Below are 21,045 nucleotides of genomic sequence, written 5' to 3' on the forward strand. Positions count from 1 at the left end.
GCACCTTTAATCATATACTAGTTTCCTCAAGTACAAACCAAGATTAATAGTGTAGTCTTATGATTATATTATTTATGCAAACTATTTACAATCATACCAGGCACATTATAAACTCTCAATAAAACTTGGCTAATTTTGTAACATACCTAAAATAGTAACTTGTATACCTGTTCATATTTCTCTCCTCTCTTTCATACTAACAGGTAGAATTATGCGTATTCTATTGGTTAGCTTGCCACATCTATTTGAATTCAAAGTTGATACAAACAGGACTTTGTATAAGGCTTTGAACCAGGCTTGTTTAAGAAGTCATTCCTCTTGCCTTATGAAATGTTCTGCTGCAACTGCTGTGATAATAGGAACTATCAATGGAAATCTGTCCCTTTCTTATGTTCTTTCTAGGTAGAAATCTTAATACAATAATTCAGAAGTAGAACAGAGAGATCATTTGTTGTCCAGTTGGTTGCACAGACTAAGAGATGGCACAACACATTCCAACACTGTAAAATGACATGTTTATTTTTTTGTTCTAGAGTTTCTTAAAAGCCATAAATTCACTGTCAACACCAAAAGATAAATATCATTTCCATAATTTAGAGTATGACCAAAGCACTTAGGCCATAAGAAATGATATACAAAATCCTGATGATAGCAGCTGCCACATGAACTGTTTCATAGATAGATACCTTCAGTTGTAATGATCAGTAAAACGAAAAGATTTGGCTTCTGACATACTATACAGGTGGTTCTGTAATTGTCTAGAACGCTTTGCTTCTAGGCGGAGCTGTCTAGTTCTTTCTTTGACTGCTTGTTGCTCTGCTATTTTTTCTATCCGTTTCCTTCTTAGCCATCTGCAGGAAGAAGAATAATCAGATGCAGTATCAACCTGAATATACTTTTTATGCTACTTATATGTTTAGCTGTCTATAGACAATTAAAGGAAATTGATATTTCTCACATAGAAATACTGTCATATTTCTCAGTTAGTATTTTGATAATTTATATTGTGACAGTATTTCCAGGTGAGAAATCTCAGGCTTTTACAAGAAAGTATAGTTGTATCTAGGATCAAATGCTTGAAATTAAGCTTACTGTATGGTGAAATTGCCAATTCAATTGACATTTTCGTAATAAATGCAGGATTTTACATGTACTGTGGGTCCTGTCTTTTTTTGGAAATGTGCTTTTTTAAACAACTATACATTCCAAATAACAAATCCTTTGCAACTAGCTATATTCTAAAACTTTAGTTACCCAGGTTAAGAATGCTAGCATGTATTGAGTGGAGCATTAAGCCTTTTACTATAATGTAAATTAAGAGCATGTTATCTCAAAAATAAAGAATGAAAAAAATGAAAAAGAAAACTAGGATGCAGATATGCTGCCTTATTCTTCCCAGTAGGGAAATTATAGATCTCTTGTTCCTCAGTTCATACAATAGTTCTTCCTTTAAATGGAAAAATAGCCCTAAAGCACGAAAATATCAAAGGAACAGTTCACAATCTACAAAGTCATACAAATTAAGCTTTCTTAATTAAAATTACATAAAAATAATTGAATACACCCATAATCTGGTATTCATATATATGTGTGTGTACTTATACACATAAATATAAGGATTTCTTCATATATAAACAAATAACTTCATTAGAATAGCATAGATTTAAGAAACGTCAGAATGCTTTATGTTCCTGAATTAGATACTAGCTTAAATAAAGTCATTTATAGGTTAGTGAGGGATAAAAATGCAAATGGGTTGTATATTAGATTCAGAACATTAATGAAAATAATCAGATTGCAGTACAGTACATACAATATGATCTTAATTTATATACATATATATATATATATATTTGAAAGGCAGAGTCACAGAGAGAGGGAGACACAGAGATCTTCCATCTACTGGTTTACCCCCCAGGTGGCCACAACGGCCAAGGCTGGGCCAGGCCGAAGCCAGGAACCAGGAGCTTGGGCCATCTATCTTTTACTGCTTTCCCAGGCACATTGGTGGGGAGCTGGATAGTGGAACAGCTGGGTCTCGAACCAGCACTGCAGGCAGCAGCCCAATATGCTATGCCACAACAGCAGCCCCTCAATTTATACTTTAAAATTATAAATATATGTAAAATACATATAGAAAACATTCTCTCTGGTACTAGCAGTCATAATTTTGGGATAATGAAAATGTGATCTTAAGTTCTTCAATTTCCATCATGCACGTTTACTGTTTATGTTATAAAAGGTTTTAGTTTATTTAAGAGACATAAAGAAAAGAAATGAAGGAAGAAGGAAGAGAAGGTTGAATGGGAGGAAAGGAGAAAGAGAATAAGAGAGGAAGAGAGGGAGGGAGGAATGGAAGAATGAATTCCAAACAATAGGACTGAGTATTCACTCTGACCACTGGCCCCAAGGCCTGCTAGCAAAATTATGAAGCAGTTCTAAATTCTCAAGAGTTAGCAAGGTAATGCAGTCTTACCCAGATAACTGGAAAAAATGTTCAATTTTAAATCAAATTACCAAAGTATGCACCAATATTCCTTTTTCACTTTCTATACAGATTCTCCTCCCCAGCCCACCTCCTTTTCCTTACAGAAAAACATGTATTGGCAAATACAACTCTTTATTCAGATTTTCTGAGGGATATATAGGAAAAACCATAACAGGTCTTAGTTCTATTTCTGTAAGAAATAACTAAACAGTAAATTAAATGATAAGGTATCAAAGGCTATCACATGGGTGTCATAAGAAATAATTTTAACATTGAAAATTAACTTGAAGGAAGAATGGTATAGATAGAAATGTAAGCTATGAAGTTAAAGGATTAAACATTTTGGGGGCTGGCATTGTGGCCTAGTGGGGAAAGCTGCTGCCTGTGACACCAACATCCCATATGGGTGCCAGTGCTAATCCTGGATGCTCCACTTCCTATCCAGCTCCCTGCTAATGCACATGGGAAAGCTGAGGAGGATGACCCAAGTGCATGGGCCCCTGTACCCATGTGGGAGACCTGGAATAAGAAGCTTCTGTCTCCTGGCTTCGGCCTGGCCCAGAACTGGCCATGTGGCAATTTCAGGAGTGAACCAGCAGATGGAAGACCTTTCTCTCTGTCTCTCCTTCTCTCTCTCTCTCTATAAATCTTTCAAATAAATTAAAATAAATAAATGAATTACACCTTTTGAAAAGCATGCATTTGAAATTCAACAGATATATACTGAAAGAGATAAAATATGTAGTATTTTTTTCCAACCCTTTTTGGTGATAAAACTTTCTAAAATGACTTTAAGGAAGGGTTTGAAAAATGCTCTGCTTTTAACTTACTGTTTAAAGGCCTTCTCACGGCCTTCTGTTCCTTTAAGAAAGAATAAGCATTCCTCTTGCTTTCTCAGCTCTTCTGTCTTTCTTTCTTTCATCTGCTCTTCATGTTTTTTTTTAAGCCATAGCCGAAAAGCTTGTTGTGGATCTCTGTTCTCCTGCTAATTAGAAAACAAGTTTTGCTTAACTTAGATAAACCAAAACTTATTTGCAAGGCCCTCATAGGGGCCTATGAGACCCAATAGAATACATGTCCCATGCATTAATTTTTCATAACATTGCCAACTTCATTACCTAAACTCATAGTATTCAAACCAAATGCATCACTCTTGAATCAGGGATACTGATTACATACACTTCTATCCAAAAATCCAACGCTGAACTCACTGGCATCTGGTTTCTTTCATAAGTCTTCCAGTAATATTAATTAATTAATTGATGAGATAATTAGTAAATGAAAAAGTCTTGAAGAAGCGGTTTTCAAACGTCAAAGTTGAGCTATTTGTCAAATAAAATAATTTTGCATGGGGAGATACAAGATGGTTGAATAGGGAAAACTCAAACTGACTTCAGCCCATGGAGAGATTCCATAAAAACAAAGAAATGCAAGTTCCCAGGGGACAGATGGAGAGAGATTTCCACTGAAGAACAGACACAACAGGACAAACACTCTGAGGAGCAGTGAGAGAGAACAGACACAGTCACCGGTCACTGGGTCACTGGTCGCTTGTCAAACAACACCAGCAACTCATGCATATTCACAGCTGGCACCTGGCTGGGAAGTACCAGCTTCCCAGGCAAGGTGAGAGGAGGCTGCCACAGCCTACAACAGTGGGCAGCTTTGACTGAGGGAGAATTCCATGGTCCTAACTGGCTTTGGGTCCAGCTTGGTTAACAGGTCAGGGTGGGGAGAGGGCGGGATGCTGAGCGGCTATATTACTCCATGAAGGGAGACCACATTGCTTCTCTCCCCTCCTCCCACCAAAGTGTCAGGCTCAGTTTGCTGAAGTAGAGCTGCAGTCATCTCTATTCTGACCTGTGAAATGGTGGGCATCTTGTGCTGGAACAGTGCAGCTTGCAGGGTGGAGAGCAGAACCCCTTCACCCTGCGACTGTGAGACTGCTGGGCACAGGTAGAGACCTGAGAAGGACATGAGTTATGGCTGGGTTCCTGCATGTGTTGGTCTGACTGTGGATCTTAAAAGTTCTGCTCATGCTCAGGACAGAGCTCAGCTATCCCACTCCTGGGGAAACACCCAAAGGAAATGAAAGCAGGCAGCATATGAAAAAGTACCTGCAGTCCCATGTTTATAACAGCTCAATTCACAATAGCTAAGATATGGAACCAACCTACAGGTCCATCAGCTGATGACTGGATAAAGAGGATGTGGTATATATTAGGAAGGAATACTACTCAGCCTTTTACAAAGAATGAAATTCTGACTTTTGCAACAAATGTATGCATAGATCATCATATGCTAAGTGAAATAAGCCAGACCCAAAAAGAAAGTATCACATTTTCTCTTATTTGTGGTAGTTTATAGATGGATGGATAGACAGATATACTACTATAGTTACGATGATCTGTGAGTTTTCAAAAATTGAATGTATATGAATGAAATGGATGTATCTTCATTTGATTATTATTTATAGTCCTTGACTATATTCTTGCTGAACTACAGTCTTTTTAATTTTTACTTGTTGAACACTTTATTTAGTGCAGCATTAATCCTTTGACTATAATCTAAGCTGAAAATGTTATCTCAAAAACTAAGAGGAAGGAAGGAAGGAAGGAAGGAAGGAAGGAAGGAAGGAAGGAAGGAGGGAGGGAGGAAGTGGAAGGAAGGAAGGAGGGAGGGAGGGAGTGGGTAGGGAAAGAGAGAGGGAGAAGAAGTGAGGGGAAAGGGGGAGTATTATTACATTCTTAGAATTTTATACATATACTATATTGAATCTGTTCTCTTTGTATTAATATCACATTATCATGAGAATGGGTGCCAGCATTGTGGCATAACTGGTAAAGCCACCACCTGTTATGCCAGCATTCTAATATGGACACTGTTTCTGGTCCCAGCTGCTCCGCTTCAAATCCAGCTCCCTGCTAATGTGCCTGGAAAAGCAGAGGATGGCCCAAGTGTTTGGGCCCCTGCACCCTTGTGGGAGACCTGGAGGAGGCTCCTGGATTCTAGCTTTGGCCTGGTCCTTCCCTGGCTGTTGCAGCCATGTGGGGAGTAAACCAGGGGATGGAAGATTTCTCTCTCTCTCTCTCTCTCTCACTGCCTTTTCAAAATAAATAAATAAATCTTTAAAGAAAACATATTAGAAAGATGAGAATTCTCTGTGACCCAGAGAATCTAAAGTATTAATAAATTCCTTTAAAAATAATTTTGCACAAACACATCAAACAAAAAACTGAAGGGGCCGGCACCGCGGCTCAATAGGCTAATCCTCCACCTAGCGGCACCGGCATACCGGGTTCTAGTCCCGGTCGGGGCACCGGATTCTGTCCAGGTTGTTCCTCTTCCAGGCCAGCTCTCTGCTGTGGCCCAGGAGTGCAGTGGAGGATGGCCCAAGTCCTTGGGCCCTGCACCTGCATGGGAGACCAGGAGAAGCACCTGGCTCCTGGCTTCGGATCAGCGCAGCGCGCCGGCCGCAGCGGCCACTGGAAGGTGAACCAATGGCAAAGGAAGACCTTTCTCTCTGTCTCTCTCTCTCACTGTCCACTCTGCTTGTTAAAAAAAAAAAAAAAAAAAAAAAAAAAAAAAACTGAAGGAAGGTGGGGGATAGACAGTACAGAATTGAGAATTTGTAGCAGTTCAAGAAGGAGCTCAGGGGAATACAGTTTGCAAACATTGCAGCACTGTGTTATCTATCCTTTCTCTTAATTTCAAACTTTGTGTTTAGGTTTAAGAGCATCTGTCAGAAGCTACTTAACTGCCAAGTTTGTCTTCAAAATTTTAGCTGTTATTATGGAGCACAGCCATAAGGATTTTGAACCATAAGACTTTTCTTATAAAGGTAACTGCCATAAGGATTTTGACACAATAAAAAAGGCTATTTCATGATCTCACAACCATGATGATTGATACCACCTTTAGGAAAGTTGAACAAGCTCGTGTTATGGGAAATAAAGGAGTGGAAAGGGGCAGGGGTGGGGCTGTTTAGCCTTGGGAGAAGTATGATTTATTATGTAGATACCTAACTAGAACATAAAAGGAAAGGCTACATTCACTTAATGCTTTCCCTAAAGAAGAGTTCTTTGATAGACATCTTGCATTTCCCTTATCTGTAATCCATTTAGCCAAGTGTGCTCCAGTCTAATTTATGGGATTTAAGTAATTCAGGATCTATGTTACACAAATGAACTTTGTGGAGAGGACCCCTGGATCTGAAAGATCATTGTTGAACATCTAGAATGTCTGGGAATGTCTGGCTATGAATGAAAAGTATACAGTCTGGAATTATGGATCAAAGGAGTCAGGATTCAGGGACAAACAGATTGGTGAGTATCCCTGCTCTTTCGTTCACTAAACAGATATTTATAAAGCATTTACTTCACAGCTGTAACATAGGCACTGGGTTGCATCAGTGAACATTCTAGGTTTGTGCTATACAGTGGAGTAGCTACTGACTATTTAAATTACATAAGGTAGAAAATTTGGTACACCTCAGTCACCCTAGCTACACTTCATGTGCGTAACAACCATATGTAACTAATGGCACCTGCTTTGGAGAGCATGAATACAGAGCAGTTCCACAGGGAATTTATTAGGCAGTTTTTCCTACACAGGGAAAAAAACTGATGATTGATTGAGTCATGCAGTGTATTCTCAAGAAAAATATAGGAAGGAGAGGAAAAGGAGAAGCTGAGGAGAAAGGGTGACATGTAAACAGAAAGTGAAGGAGCGAATGATGGGATAGCTGGAGAAAAGAATTTCAAGTAGTGTTAACCATAAAGGCAATGGAGCTGACTTGACATTTTGAATAAATAGCAAAGAAGTCAAAGTGAAGCTGTGGAAAAGTGACTAATGAGTAATAGGAGATGAAGTCAGAGAAGATTGGGTAATAGACAACCTTGTGGGCCACGGTAGGGATCTGGGGTTTCATTTTGAAATGATCCTCTAAAGCTTTCTAAGTATAAGTGACAAAATTTATGCTGTACTTTAAAAGGATCACTCTGTCTGCTATGTAGAAAACAGACTAGATAAAGAAGATTCAAGGCAGAAGGGGGACTACTCATTAGCTTTTGTAATAGTCCAGGCAACCAAAAATGGTGGTTTGAACTAGGATAGCAGAATTCTGGATATGCTTTGAAAGAAGAACCAACAGAATTGCTTCAAAGTCTGAAAGCAGGGTGAATGTTGTGCTTTAAGTGACTGGTTTTTATTCCAGGTTTTCTCTTTATGGATTTTGGAATTCAGCCATATAAAACCAAACATTTCTGCACTGCACGGAAAAAATACTAAGACAAAAGGAAATAGCAATGTAGCTAATCTCTCAAAAAGTTAGTTTATTCAATGCATAAGGGGCTCCTATAGATTGAAAACGTAAGGACCAATATTCCTAATTAAAAAGTTGGCAACAGATTTTTCCATGAAAACAAACATTTAAACAATTCATAGATGTCAATCTCACTCTTATCAATACTATAATCAGACAGCATTTCCTACCTACCGGATTGGTAAAGATACAAAAACATTTGAAAGGACACTTCTTAATGAGGGTGCAGGTGCAGGAACTCTCAAACACTGTTGATAGTATTAAGTGGCACATCTACGGAAAGCAATTTTGCAATATCCATCAAAATCTTAAAAAGGAATTACCCAGCAATTCTATCTCCTCAAATGTATCCTCTATTAAAAATTTTCTATTTGTAAACTAACATATAAGCAAAGATATTTACTGTAGTATTTTTGTAATACCAAAACATTAAAAAAGCTCTAATGCAATAAAAAGAGGGATGATTAAATGAGCTGTGATCTGTCCATATGATGGAACACTAGGTAAATATTAAAAAGTTCCATCTACATACTAACATTAAATGATCTCTAAGATACATTCAGTAAAAAAATGAAAGTATGTATTAGTGTGTGCAGTATGATTCTGTGTACATGTTTATTTAAATATATAAAACTATGTATATATATACATATATATATAATATTACTGAAAAGTATCACAAAAACCTAATAGTACTGGTTGTCACTGGAATAGACGGATTTACTGGCTGAGGGATTGCAGAATAATTCTTTGAACTTTCTGACCTTTGAACATATGTTTGTATTATTTATTTAAAAATACTCTGTGGTATTTCAGGCATGGAAAGCCAAGACACTCTGGGGAAAAAAAAAACACCTAAATGAAAGATCTCCACGAGTGAGATCCCAGTGGAAAGAACAGGTCATCAAAGAAAGAGGTACCTTTCTCTGAAGGGAGGAGAGAACTTCCACTTTGACCATGGCCTTGTCTAAATATGATCAGAGTCAGTGAACTCAGGGGGCTTCCATAGCCTTGGCAGCTCATGACAAGAGCCTAGGGTGATTACTGAGGCCATAAACAAGAGTATCAATTTGTTAAGTCAACAACAGGAGTCACTGTGCACTTACTCCTCATGTAGGATCTTTGTCCTTAGTGTGCTGTACATTGAGATTTAATGCTATAACTAGTACTCAAACAGTATTTTTCACTTTATGTTCCTGTGTGGGAGCAAACTGTTGAAATCTTTACTTAATGTATGCTAAACTGATCTTCTGTATATAAAGAGAATCGAAAATGAATCTTGATGTGAATGGAAGGAGAGAGGGAGTGGGAAAGGGGAGGGTTGCGGGTGGGAGAGACATTATTGGGGGGAAGCCATTGTAATCCATAAGCTGTACTTTGGAAATTTATATTCATTAAATAAAAGTTAAAAAAATAAAAATACTCTGTGTATTTTTAAGATATTACTTGCAAGGATTATATTTTTTTTTAATTTAAAATGATGGGAATGGGTAGATGTTTAACACAGTAGTTATGACACTGCTTAGGATGCCCGTATCACTTAAGGGAGTACCTAGTGCATTTTCTGGCTCCTGTATTTAGAATTCACCTTCTTGCTAATGCCCTGAGAAGCAGCAGTTGGTAGCTAAAATACTTTGGTCCTTGTCACATAGGAGATCCAGATTGAATTCAGGTTCCTGGCTTCAGCCTAGCCCATCCCTGACTGTTGAGGATAGGTATTTCAAGAGTAGACCAGCAGATGGAAGATCTCTCTGTGTCTCTCTCTTTGTCTACCTTTCAAATAAAATGAAAATTTTTAAAAATTGATAAATAAATAAAATTATGGGAATGATAATCTGAGATTATCCCAAGGAGAATAATCCCAAGGAGGAATAGAATCTCTTTTTTTGTTATATTAGTTGAATAAAGATTAAAGAGTATCAATTTTTAAAATTTAAGGTAAGTTAAAGCAGAATTTAAAAGTGTATCATCAAAATCACTACACAGGTAATAGCAATAGTAAGTGGGAGAACCAAGATAGAAAGAAGTTAGGAGTGAATACAGAATATAGATTAAATATTATAAAAATAATTATAACTATATTAAATTCTTGGATTATAACAAAAAAAGAACAAAAACTTTGAAGTGGTAACTTTGCATCCAGTCATGATGAATGATTGGTATCAAACTTCTCCTTCTGCCTAATCAGCTATTTTAACCAAATTTCATATATATATTCATGGCATCTGTGTTTGCTGAGAGAAATAAAAATACATGATATAAGCCTAATACTCACCCTTTCTCTCTATGTGGTGGCACTTTCCTGACCATAGTGTAGGTAGAGGAAGCCATATCATATAGCAATTAGTAGTTTCACTGGGCTCATGAAACAGAGCCAGGAGTTTGGGAATGTTAGGATAGCTGTATTCTGAGCATAGGGTACTGGAAAGGAAGGAGTCATCCAGAATCAATCTCTATAAATCTCTACAGAATTTCCCTTTGGCCTTGGCAAGAACTGATCTGTGCATGTGTAGAGTGAGGTCCTACAGGGAGTAGCAAAGAGAAGCTGCTGCAAACAATGAAGATAGCAGAGGTTGCACAGTTCTGAGAGACATTACAGTTCAGGCTCAACCAGAGGGAAGATACCTCATTGAGTGCCTTAATATCCAATTACAACCCCAAAGGGCCCACATTTGGGAGTAAGGGTAATGTCCACAAATGTGGAATGGTTTAATAAATGAACAGTGGAACACCATCTAGTAAGAAGACAGAGATCTAAATGTAATGGCCTAGGAAGATGTCCGAGATTAAGTAATTGAAGAGGGAAATTACATAATAAAATGGGACAGTTTGTACCATGTTTCTAAAAATGGTTATCAACGGGAGATGAATCTAGAAAAGCTGAGGATTGAATTTTCAATTTTTATTTTATACATATATTTTTAAGTAATGAGGATATGGATTAACACACTCCCTCTTGAATTTTCTGTTTCTCAAATTTTTAAAAAACTAAATAATTTGGTGTCTTTAATTTGTTAGCTTTTATGTAAGCTTTCTATAAGTCTATTCCTAAGTGGATCAGTCTATAGGTTTTGTGATGTGCTGTGTGTGTGTATATATCTTCATCTTATTTGAATATCAAAGTTATTGATCTTGAAAATTGAGTTAGTAGTTTTCTATTTTCTGTGCTATGAGGTTGAAGACATGAATCCTTTTATTTGTACAAGCTTACTTAGAACTTAATTTCATCACTTCTCAGCCTTTTGGCTAGGATCAAGTGTAGAACTTAATTGTAACACTACCTGCATGTTAAATATTTCACAGGGGTAGTCTGTGAACCACTTTACTCTTTCCACAGGTTCTTACTGATATTCAAACTCCCTCCTGTAAATAAGTTCAAGTAACATCTGCATGAGGTTATTTCCATAAAGTTTTACTTACTCTACTGTTCATGTCTTCAATTTGTTTTGCTCGTTGAATTCTCCTCATTTCTAGAACCTGCTCTCTTTTCTTTTGCAACCATGCTTTAAATACTACATCATTCTCTTTTTTCCTTTCTTTCTCTTCTTCTATTTTCCGTTGTTCTTCCTAGTGCAAAGAACATGAAAAATCTTAATGTAATATAAGTAAGTATATGAGTTACATGAATTATCAGGATAGAGAGACATATTTCCAAGCCCTAATGTATTATTCACATATAAAATGTTTATTAAAGATTAAATTTTACATTTATTTACACATTTACTTTATATTGGAAAAAATATTTTCGAAGCCTTGCACAAATACATACAGTATAAGGGAATTATCTTTCCAAAGGGAACATTTAGGTATATTATACAGAAAAGCAAAGCTTTTCCCTAAATTAACTAAAAAATGTTAAAAAGTCTTAACACTTAGGCCAGCGCCGCGGCTCAATAGGCTAATCCTCCGCCTGCGGCACTGGCACACTGGGTTCTAGTCCCAGTCGGGGCGCCTGATTCTGGCCCGGTTGCCCCTCTTCCAGCTCTCTGCTGTGGCCAGGGAGTGCAGTGGAGGATGGCCCAAGTCCTTGGGCCCTGCACTCACATGGGAGACCAGGATAAGCACCTGGCTCCTGCCTTCGGATCAGCGCAGTGCGCCGGCCACGGCGGCCATTGGAGGGTGAGCCAATGGCAAAAGGAAGACCTTTCTCTTTCTGTCTCTCTCTCTCACTGTCCACTCTGCCTGTCAAAAAAAATAAATAAATAAAAAAAAAACAACTTAGCACTTAAAAGACCACGGCTTGAGCCAAAGGATATTTAATTATGAGAATCCTGTCACAACAAAAATATAATTCAGAACAAAGGGGGTGTGACACCGAGAAAACAGAATCAAGACAAAAACAGGACTGTCCATCATTCACACTATTTAAAGACTAGTAAAAAGCCACTAAAATTTACATGAAATCTGCTGAATAATTTTGCAAAAACATATTTCAGTCATTCTCACAAATTTTGTATAATCAAAAAGTTCTGATGCTCTTAAGGACTGTTTTATACCAGAGCCAAATATAGTGAGTTTGACTGTGACAGTTTAGATTTTAGTGGCTAAGTGAGAAAAGCTCTAAACAAAGCATAAACACTGCCAGATTCCTGCCTGAGTATGTGATCAGTTACACAGTCTTACAACTTCACTTTTCATCTTTTTCTGCTAATATGAACTCTTAAATTAAATGTCAGAAATTTCCCTGATAATCTCCCATCTAAAATGGAAAACATACCATTTCTCAGTGGATGCAAGAAACTGAAATTTTGATTCCAAAATCTCACTAACAAATTGACCAAGTTTGGTAAAGTCAGTTAAAATTTCAAGACTATAGTTATTTTTATCTGCAAAATGATCCCCAAGGTCTCTTCTAATTGTAAAGTTCTATCAAGCTGTGATTCTTCTAAGGTTTGGCATTTATTGTTAAGCATTATGTTCGATTCACCTTAATACCATTAGGAATCCAATAAAACAGAGAATTGAGGCACTGATACAGGTAATTGAGATAAAACTCATTCATTTAAGTACCTGAAATTTTCATTTATAAAATTAAATTTAAATGAAAATGTAATTTGGGATTTCATATTGGATTTTGGAGATATTCCATTAAGAATATTAGGCTATTTTCTAACATAAAAAACCCCTGAAGTCAAGGAATTGCAGATATTGAAGATAGATCAAGCACACACACAAGAGAATTAGTCTACCTGTCACCTTCTACATCCTAACAACCTTGTGCTCTCATTTTTCCTCTGACATTTGAGTTTCACCCACTGTTGGACCACTGTCAGCAGTCACATGACTTTACTGAGTTTTATCTTTAAAGTGAAAAGATCAGATGAAGTAATCACTGACATCTGCTCTAGCTCTTCCAGATCATTCTACTATGTGATCCTTAACAAAAAGGCTATGTAATTACAGTGTTTGTTCCATAAATACACATTCTTAACAACCCAACAATAGAAAAATAAAGCAAGCAAGAATCTCCAGTACTCTGAACAATCATCTTGATTCTAAATGCATCTGCAACACATGAAAACATACTCTACTTTCAATACCAGTGTCCACTTATGTTCTTACCTCTCTCCTTAGCTTTTCTCGCTTTTGTTCCAGCAGTTTTTGCAGTTCTTTCTGTCGAGGGGAAAGACAGTATGTTGAGGTCACTGGAGATATATTTGCAGACTGTGTCCTGTTATTAGATCTCCAACTCCCTTTACTGCGATCTGAGTAGGCAACAGAGCCTGGGCGAGTGTTGGGGTTGGGTGGTGGCTGAGGGATATAAGCTACTGGCTCTCCTGCTGATGAGTGAGTGATAGCATGACTGGCCACTGGAGACTCTTCTTTCTTGGCACCACTGACAGATGAGTTGGAGGATCTGAGTGACAACTGCTGAGGTTCATTGTCTGTATTCATAACATTATTAATGGGGGGCAAAAATCCCTGACTCTCAATGTCTTGTAAATTCAGAAGTTCAAATTTTCCATCTCTCTCTACCAGTATCTTCCTATCCTTGTTTTCTTCACAGCTTCCATCAGTAATTGACAAGAGCACATTTTCTTGTCCAAGTTCACTGGAAATACATAACTGTGATAGTTTTCCATACATATTACTTTCATTTTCAAAATAATTTTTGTAATTATCAGTTTCTTCCAGTGGGGGAACTTCCAGATCAACTAATTTGTCTTTGAACTTAAGTTTTCTCTCCCTTTTATCATTCACAGGTTGACTCTGTAGAATTTTGTTAGCTTGTATAATTTTCTCCATTATATATCTCCTTACTTCCTCATCCTCTTCCTCCTCCAGATCTTTCTGGCTTTCTAATTTGGATTCTTGGAAAGAGTTTTCACTATCTGTATCTGATATTGGATCTAAAGGTTGACTACTTGGTACAGAAATGAAGTCATTTCTTCTTAGTGAAGCTTCAGCCTTCAAAGATTTGTCATAATCAGAAGCCTGTTCAGTGTGTTCTATTTCTGTTTCATTCTTTTTTAATTCTTGGATAACATTTTCTTCCTTCTCATAAGCCATCTACCAAAAAAAAAAGGATGAAATTCTGTTTTTCAACAAAACTGAGACTCTTAGTTCATTTGTATGTGGACTGTACAGAATGAATTTTCCTATTAATGTAACTTAATTTAAAATAACAAAATCTAAGTGCTCATATTTTGCTCATATTTATGAATAGCCCAGAGGAACTGTATGTGACAAAAGCCCAAGGAAAATTTAGCTCTAAATTTGAATTTGGTGATGCTAAGCACTACAATTCTTAAAAAATTTTAATGTTAATACAACAAAAGGTAACTGCAAATAGCACATGATTTTAATATTCTTCCCCCTCTGAAATTTCCCTCCCTTTACATATCCAGAAGAAAATACTTTCTCCTTGTAATACTTGTACTTTTAAAAAATCATCTTCCAGGCCGGCGCTGCAGCTCACTAGGCTAATCCTCCACCTTGCGGCGCCGGCACACTGGGTTCTAGTCCCGGCCGGGGTGCCTGATTCTGTCCCGGTTGCCCCTCTTCCAGGCCAGCTCTCTGCTGTGGCCAGGGAGTGCAGTGGAGGATGGCCCAAGTGCTTGGGCCCTGCACCCCACGGGAGACCAGGATAAGTACCTGGCTCCTGCCATCAGATCAGCGCAGTGCGCCAGCCACGGCGGCCATTGGAGGGTGAACCAACAGCAAAGGAAGACCTTTCTCTCTGTCTCTCTCTCTCACTGTCCACTCTGCCTGTCAAAATAAATAAATAAATATATAAATAATTAAATAAATAATAAATAAAACATCTTTCTCCCAAAACCATTTCAAGGTAGAGTCCTTTGGTCAAGTACTAATCATTTGAGGTTCTATTAATCTCCTCAGACTATTACTGCTGCTGTGATCTGCAAAGCCAATAACCAAAATTCCAGGTTAGTTTTTAAGCCATAGATCAGATTATCCTTCTTCCATTGTATTCAGAGATTAACAATAATCCATACTAACCACCATCAGGTAACTTGGTCTTCCTCTTTTAAAAACAATGTAATTCTGGGGCCGACACTCTGGTGTAAGGGGTAAAGCCCTCACCTGCAGTGCCAGCATCCCAAATGGGCACTGGTTTGAGTCCCAGCTGCTCCACTTCCAATTCAGCTCTCTGCTATGGCCTGGGAAAGCAGTAGAAGATGGCCCAAGTCTTTGGGTCCCTGCACCCATGTGGGAGACCTGAAGGAAGCTCCTGGTTCCTGGCTCCTGGCTTCGGATCGGCGTAGCTCCGGCCATGGCAGCCAATTAGGGAGTGAACCAGCAGATGGAAGACCTCTTTCTTTCTCTCTCTCTCACCCTCTCCTTTTCTGTGTAACTCTTTCAAATAAATAAATAAATCTTAAAAAAAAATGTAATTCCACATAACCCATATTGCATCATAAAACCTTGCTTTAACTAAAGACATTTTTTATCTCTTCCACCTGCGTACTCCACCTACCAGACACTTTACTCTCCAACACGGAATTCTTTCCTTCTCAGACAATTCAGTTCAATGGGAGCTACTGCATACTGCTCTCTGCAACACCTTACAATTACATTTTCCTTTTAATTGCTCACAAGTCATCTTTTCTGACAGCGTTCATTTCCTAACTTACAAAACACTGTTAGATGTTCAATAAGCAAATAAACCTGACCCATGAAAATTACTGCCAAATAACTATGGTTTAATTAAGATCTCAGCATTGCGATTGTCTTTTATAGCCTGATTTGATTCTCTGATTGATTCCTACAGTAACTGCTTATGAATTCTCCTTCGGTTTTCACTTCTTTTCTTTTTAAAATACGCTTTTTAACAAATAAATCTGCCCCTGATCTTCTCTTACCTCTTGCCCTGTCATACCTTTTTACCACCAGTATCAAAGAAAAAGATTATTAAAATCATTCACTGGAGTGTACAGAACTGAACAGAACACATTGTTTAGATCCTTGCTGTACTTCAAAAAGCTAAGGCAGCCCCTGACATCTGGTAGGTGACAATTAATATTTGTTGAATGAATAAGAGTGAAACAATGAATCATCATTGTTACTTTTAAAATTCTATCTCCTTATGCTTTGGATCTCATACCCTTCTAGTTATAATACCTTGATTCAGAATTACCACTCTAGATATCTCTGCCTCTACTAATTCTGATTCATTTTCTCAGATGCATGAAACTCCCATTTATTAAAAGCCACATTAGAAAAAAACTCACTTTTAAGTCCTTTTTCAAATATTATCCATCCCATTTGTCTTCTCTATTGCATAATAAAGCAAGATATAGCAATGAGAAATTTGTGACGTAAAGTCTGCTGCCTTCAGTTCCTCATTTTCCTTTCCTTAAGCCCCTTAAATCTGACTTCTGCCAGAAAACTGCTCTGGTCACTAACCCTAATGACCTAGTTATAGCCCAGTCTTAGTCTTTTTCTTCATTCCTTCCTTACACCAATCTGACATATATGTATATATATATGCATATACATACACCTACATACACATGCATATTATATATAAACACAAATATATATCATGTACATGTAAAAAGAGAAAGAACCTACAAGAATCCAAGAACTGATTCACTGTTCTGGATTTGCCTTCTACATCTCTGATAAACACTATGTGATCATGTGTAATAAATCCATTTTTCCCTAGAAATTCTGATATCTCAAGCCTTCAGCCCTTTATTTTTTTGTTTTCATTCCCCTAAAAATCTAATTCAATCTTGCAGCTTCAAATATTACCTGAAAGATCATGTTTTTTAGAATTTGTTTCATTTATATTAAAAGTATAATATTATGATTTTATGTAACTTCATAAAAACTTAAAGTTAACTGTATTTGTTTTTATCTTTGATGTTAATGAATTATGGTGTTATGGTTTATTTATATCATTTAAATTACAACTTTATAATTATCATTTTAGGTTTATTAAGTGCTAATTAATCATCTGTTTTCTCCCTTACTGGCCCTATGCTTCAGGATTTTCATTTCAAAGATGGATATAATGGTAATTGTCCAATGTATTAAAAGAATTTTGTGACATTCAGATGAGATAATATAGATAAAAATCTTCAAGAACCGCAAAGCACTTTGTTAATGTAATCAATCATGCATGCTGTTGGCAATTTATATATACCTCTATTATGCTGACATCACTTTTTTCTTTTTCATTAATTAACCACTCCAGGTCCTTTTCAAAGTCATCTTCATATTCTTCACTTTCTTTTGAATCAAAATCTTTATTTTCATTCATTTTCTGTTTCTTAAAGAGTAATGCTATACAATTTTAAAAGATAAGGTATATGTTAAGTACACTTTATAGGTGGGATGTAGAGCCTAATGTTAAAGGTAAGAAACACAAAACACGCAATGTTCAAAATAAACATATCTCTGTACATACCCTGAAAGAAAAACTTGTAATGGTAAAACATTTTCATAGGTGGACATTTCTAACAATCCTCTCATTCCTTCCCACCGCCCTCCCAGCCTAATTTCCAAAAATTTTATCTACAAGGAGACTTTTAAAAGGTGGATAAAAAGACCATTTAAGATCTAGAGAAGGGTTTCTCACATTCCTTGACAACTATTACAGCTCTTTTTTCAGATTAGAGAACATTTTCTCAATTGTTTATCTCACCCAATTAAATTATCCTGAGTTCAAACAAAAATGATTATATCAATTCCTATTCCCAGTTTCACAGTCCTTCTAGTGCTTTATATGGCATAATTATAATTTGTGATCTGAGAACTTTTCAGTACATAACAACTGCTTCTAATTATGGCAAAATCAAGGTCAGTTCCCAGCCCTAATTTTTCTGTGTGCATAACTTTACAAATATATGAAGCATGTACATCTTTTTCTATAATGTGACTGTACATGTTGCGTATATACAATATATACACATAAATATAAAAATATAATTTTGACAAACATTTGTTAAACACTTACTATATTCACATAAATATATATAATATTCCCATAATGATTTTTGAAGTAGACCCTTAGTATTTGCAACAGTCTGTGAGACAAGGCAAAGCTAAATAAAAGCATAAATAAAAATGTAGAATAAAGGTATATATAAAAAACAATGAAAGGAAGAATAGAAAATTGACTCAATAAAATTGTTAAGTATTCATCTAATTATTAAAGTGGATAACTATTATTTCTAAGATATTAATTAGACTATAATTCATTCTAAATATTTATTTCTTTTAACTAAAAATACCATACAGACTTTCAAAGAATTCAAAAGTAAGGCCTCAATAATTTCTAAATCAGAGGTTGAGGACAGTAACACATTGAGGTGAGCTGGAGAAGCCAAATCAATACTTTAGGAAGAATTTATTTACTACTGCATAGCCACAAGATGGGCTAAAGCACTTAGGCTGTTGTGTTTACCTAACACCCTATCAACTGAAAGTAAGGACACCTTGAATGGTGCAACTAAAATTCACTCTATTTCAAAACAATTACCCAATCAATACTATTTTTCACAGTCAAAAAGCATTGGGATTATTGGCTCTCTTTTCAGACCAGGAACTTGAAATGTATTATTTTAAGATGTTTAAATGTAACTGTCAGAAGATTTCTTTGGAAACTTTGGTGCCTTCGCTTGATTTTGCAATAAACATACTGCTGAACTTGTAAATAAGGTTGCCTGGAAGTCTTTAGTAGATATACTTTACTGTTTATCAAGAACTTCACCCACGTGAGAACTCAAGTTTAAAACAAAGACGTGGACTCAATATGACAAAAACAATTTATAAGTTAAGCATATTAAGTGGTATTAATTTACCACATTATGTCATAGTTTAAAAGAAAAAAAAAAGCCATGGTTGAAGTAACTGAGAAGGAGATGAAGTTCCAACAAATTTGAAGTGTAATTCTTTTCCTGTAACTTAAGAAAGAAAAAAAAGAAAAAAATCCTCGTAACTGGTTCTCAAGTAAACAAACATAAATCATAAACTCTTGTTACCAAGTTGCTAAGCCTTTTTCAAATGCGTCACAGGATATCCAACACCTTCACTTCGGTTAATCTTCATCCCCAGAGTACTGGCCATATGGTATACAGTCAACTCACTGGGACAAAAATATCTCACGCGAACCACATCACCTAATACTTATTTCCTATTTTATTACTGTGAGCTTTACACATTTTAGTTGCAACATGAGTGAATATGTATGTTAAGTGGCTGGGGGCAGATCCACCCTAACAGATCTGTAGTGAGAGACAGAGTTAATTCCTTCCTCTGAGCGTCTGATAAATCCCCGTGGGTAGGCGACTGCAGACCTTTCAGGGCGAATGGAAGCCACGTCCACATGCAAACATAATTCAGCTTTCATCGGAATTCAGAATACTCAAAACTAATTTAACCTAACTCATTGGCTTTCTTATCTTACACTCTTATAAACATGTTTAAGAGTTGAATGTAAAAACAACCCTTTTAATATAAAATAAATACTTCAGCAAAAATTAATCCTCAATATCATGCGGCCATCTGGCCCATTCTTCCGGCGGTATTCTGCAACACTGAGATCCTACATAGTTTAAAAGCACAACCTGTCACAACGTAAGGCGATCAATATCTCACAGACACTGGGTGATCCTTGGAATCTGTGCTCAGAATCCCAAGGTACCACAACGAAATGGAGACGCCGCAGCCTCTCCACAGAAATTATGACCTCCCCGTTCGAGAACTCTGAGACTATGACCAAAATGTAGTCTGGGCTTCCCTGCGCGGGTTTCCTCCACACACCGTCAGGCTGCCCGCAGAGCCCGGCCGGAGGGGCTCCTCGCAGCTCTGCCCACCAGCCTTTCCCTTTACCCTCTCTCCCACCACAGGCATCTCCACAGCTTCCTTCCCTTCTCGCCCTCTCCATCCCCTCCTGCCTGTGTGAGACGCAGCGCCTGGGGTCACAGAGATGGCCGGGGCAGCGCTCCTCTCCTCTTTCTAAGCTCTGACAAGGAGGCACGGAAGACCCCAGCAGCTACGCCCGCGGCAGCCAGGACCGGGCTGCCATGGCAACGGCCCGGCGCTGAGTCCTCCATCCGGGCTTCTCTCGCTACGCGGGCGATGTATGCCCGCGCAGGCGCAGACGACGCCCCGACAGCACTAGCCCCACCTGGCGCTCGTCCGGCGCTTACAGATAACACCTGGGCTCGCTGTTGCCAAGGCAACTGCCGAGCCGTGCACACATCTCGCGGGATTTTCGCGGCTTTCCATAGGGGCTGGGGAAGTATCCCCGTCTTGGCTGCGCTCTTTCCCACGTGCAGCTGACTCACCAGGTTTGCAATTTGTTAGGACAACTTCTAGAGGCATATTTTGTTTACTTTCCCGTCAACGTCCAAAAGAAGTTTCAGTTTTCGCTACTGGATTAGCACATTGTTAAATCATTGCCGTGTTTTTGATCCTCGGCTGTTTTATTTGAATCAAAAAACAAATCTTTATTTATCCATGAAAACTGTCAAAGGAAACAGGATATTCTCCCCGTCCGCCTCCCCCATTTTATTTGAAACAGAGAGCGAGCATGCGCTCTTATGCTCTGGTTTACTCGCCACCTGTCCTGCAAACACCCAGGGGAACCCAGTCCCCGGAACTCAATCCGGTTTTCCCGTGAGTGGCAGGCGACCAAGTACTTGGGCCATCATCTGCTGCCTCCCAGCATGCGTGTTAACAGAAGCTGGTTGCAAAACGGAAGAACTGGGATCCAAGCCAGGCACTGGGTGATGTCCCAAGCGGCAACTTAACCGCTGAC

At 37.7% G+C, this 21,045-nt stretch overlaps 1 protein-coding gene across 8 annotated transcripts; it reads right to left on the reverse strand.

Moving 5' to 3' along the window:
* Positions 1-492: 492 nt before the first annotated feature.
* On the reverse strand, positions 493-20,417 carry CCDC181 (coiled-coil domain containing 181). Of its 8 annotated transcripts, none has more exons than XM_008264076.4 (7): positions 20,180-20,417; positions 17,425-17,564; positions 13,374-14,321; positions 11,232-11,378; positions 7,986-8,084; positions 3,319-3,473; positions 493-851 (listed from the first exon to the last, which is right to left on the reverse strand). In XM_008264076.4, the coding sequence occupies exons 2-7, from the start codon at positions 17,539-17,541 to the stop codon at positions 689-691; spliced, it is 1,629 nt and encodes a 542-aa protein (XP_008262298.2). In that variant the 5' UTR covers positions 17,542-17,564; positions 20,180-20,417; the 3' UTR covers positions 493-688. The 8 variants fall into 8 exon arrangements, with proteins under 8 accessions (XP_008262298.2, XP_069932958.1, XP_017201181.2 ...); XM_070076857.1 differs by lacking the exon at positions 20,180-20,417 and adding an exon at positions 19,850-20,137 and having other exon boundaries at positions 3,319-3,470; XM_017345692.3 differs by lacking the exon at positions 20,180-20,417 and adding an exon at positions 19,850-20,136.
* Positions 20,418-21,045: the final 628 nt, after the last annotated feature.

The sequence above is a fragment of the Oryctolagus cuniculus genome, chromosome 7 (assembly GCF_964237555.1).
Source record: "Oryctolagus cuniculus chromosome 7, mOryCun1.1, whole genome shotgun sequence".
NCBI lineage: Eukaryota > Metazoa > Chordata > Mammalia > Lagomorpha > Leporidae > Oryctolagus > Oryctolagus cuniculus.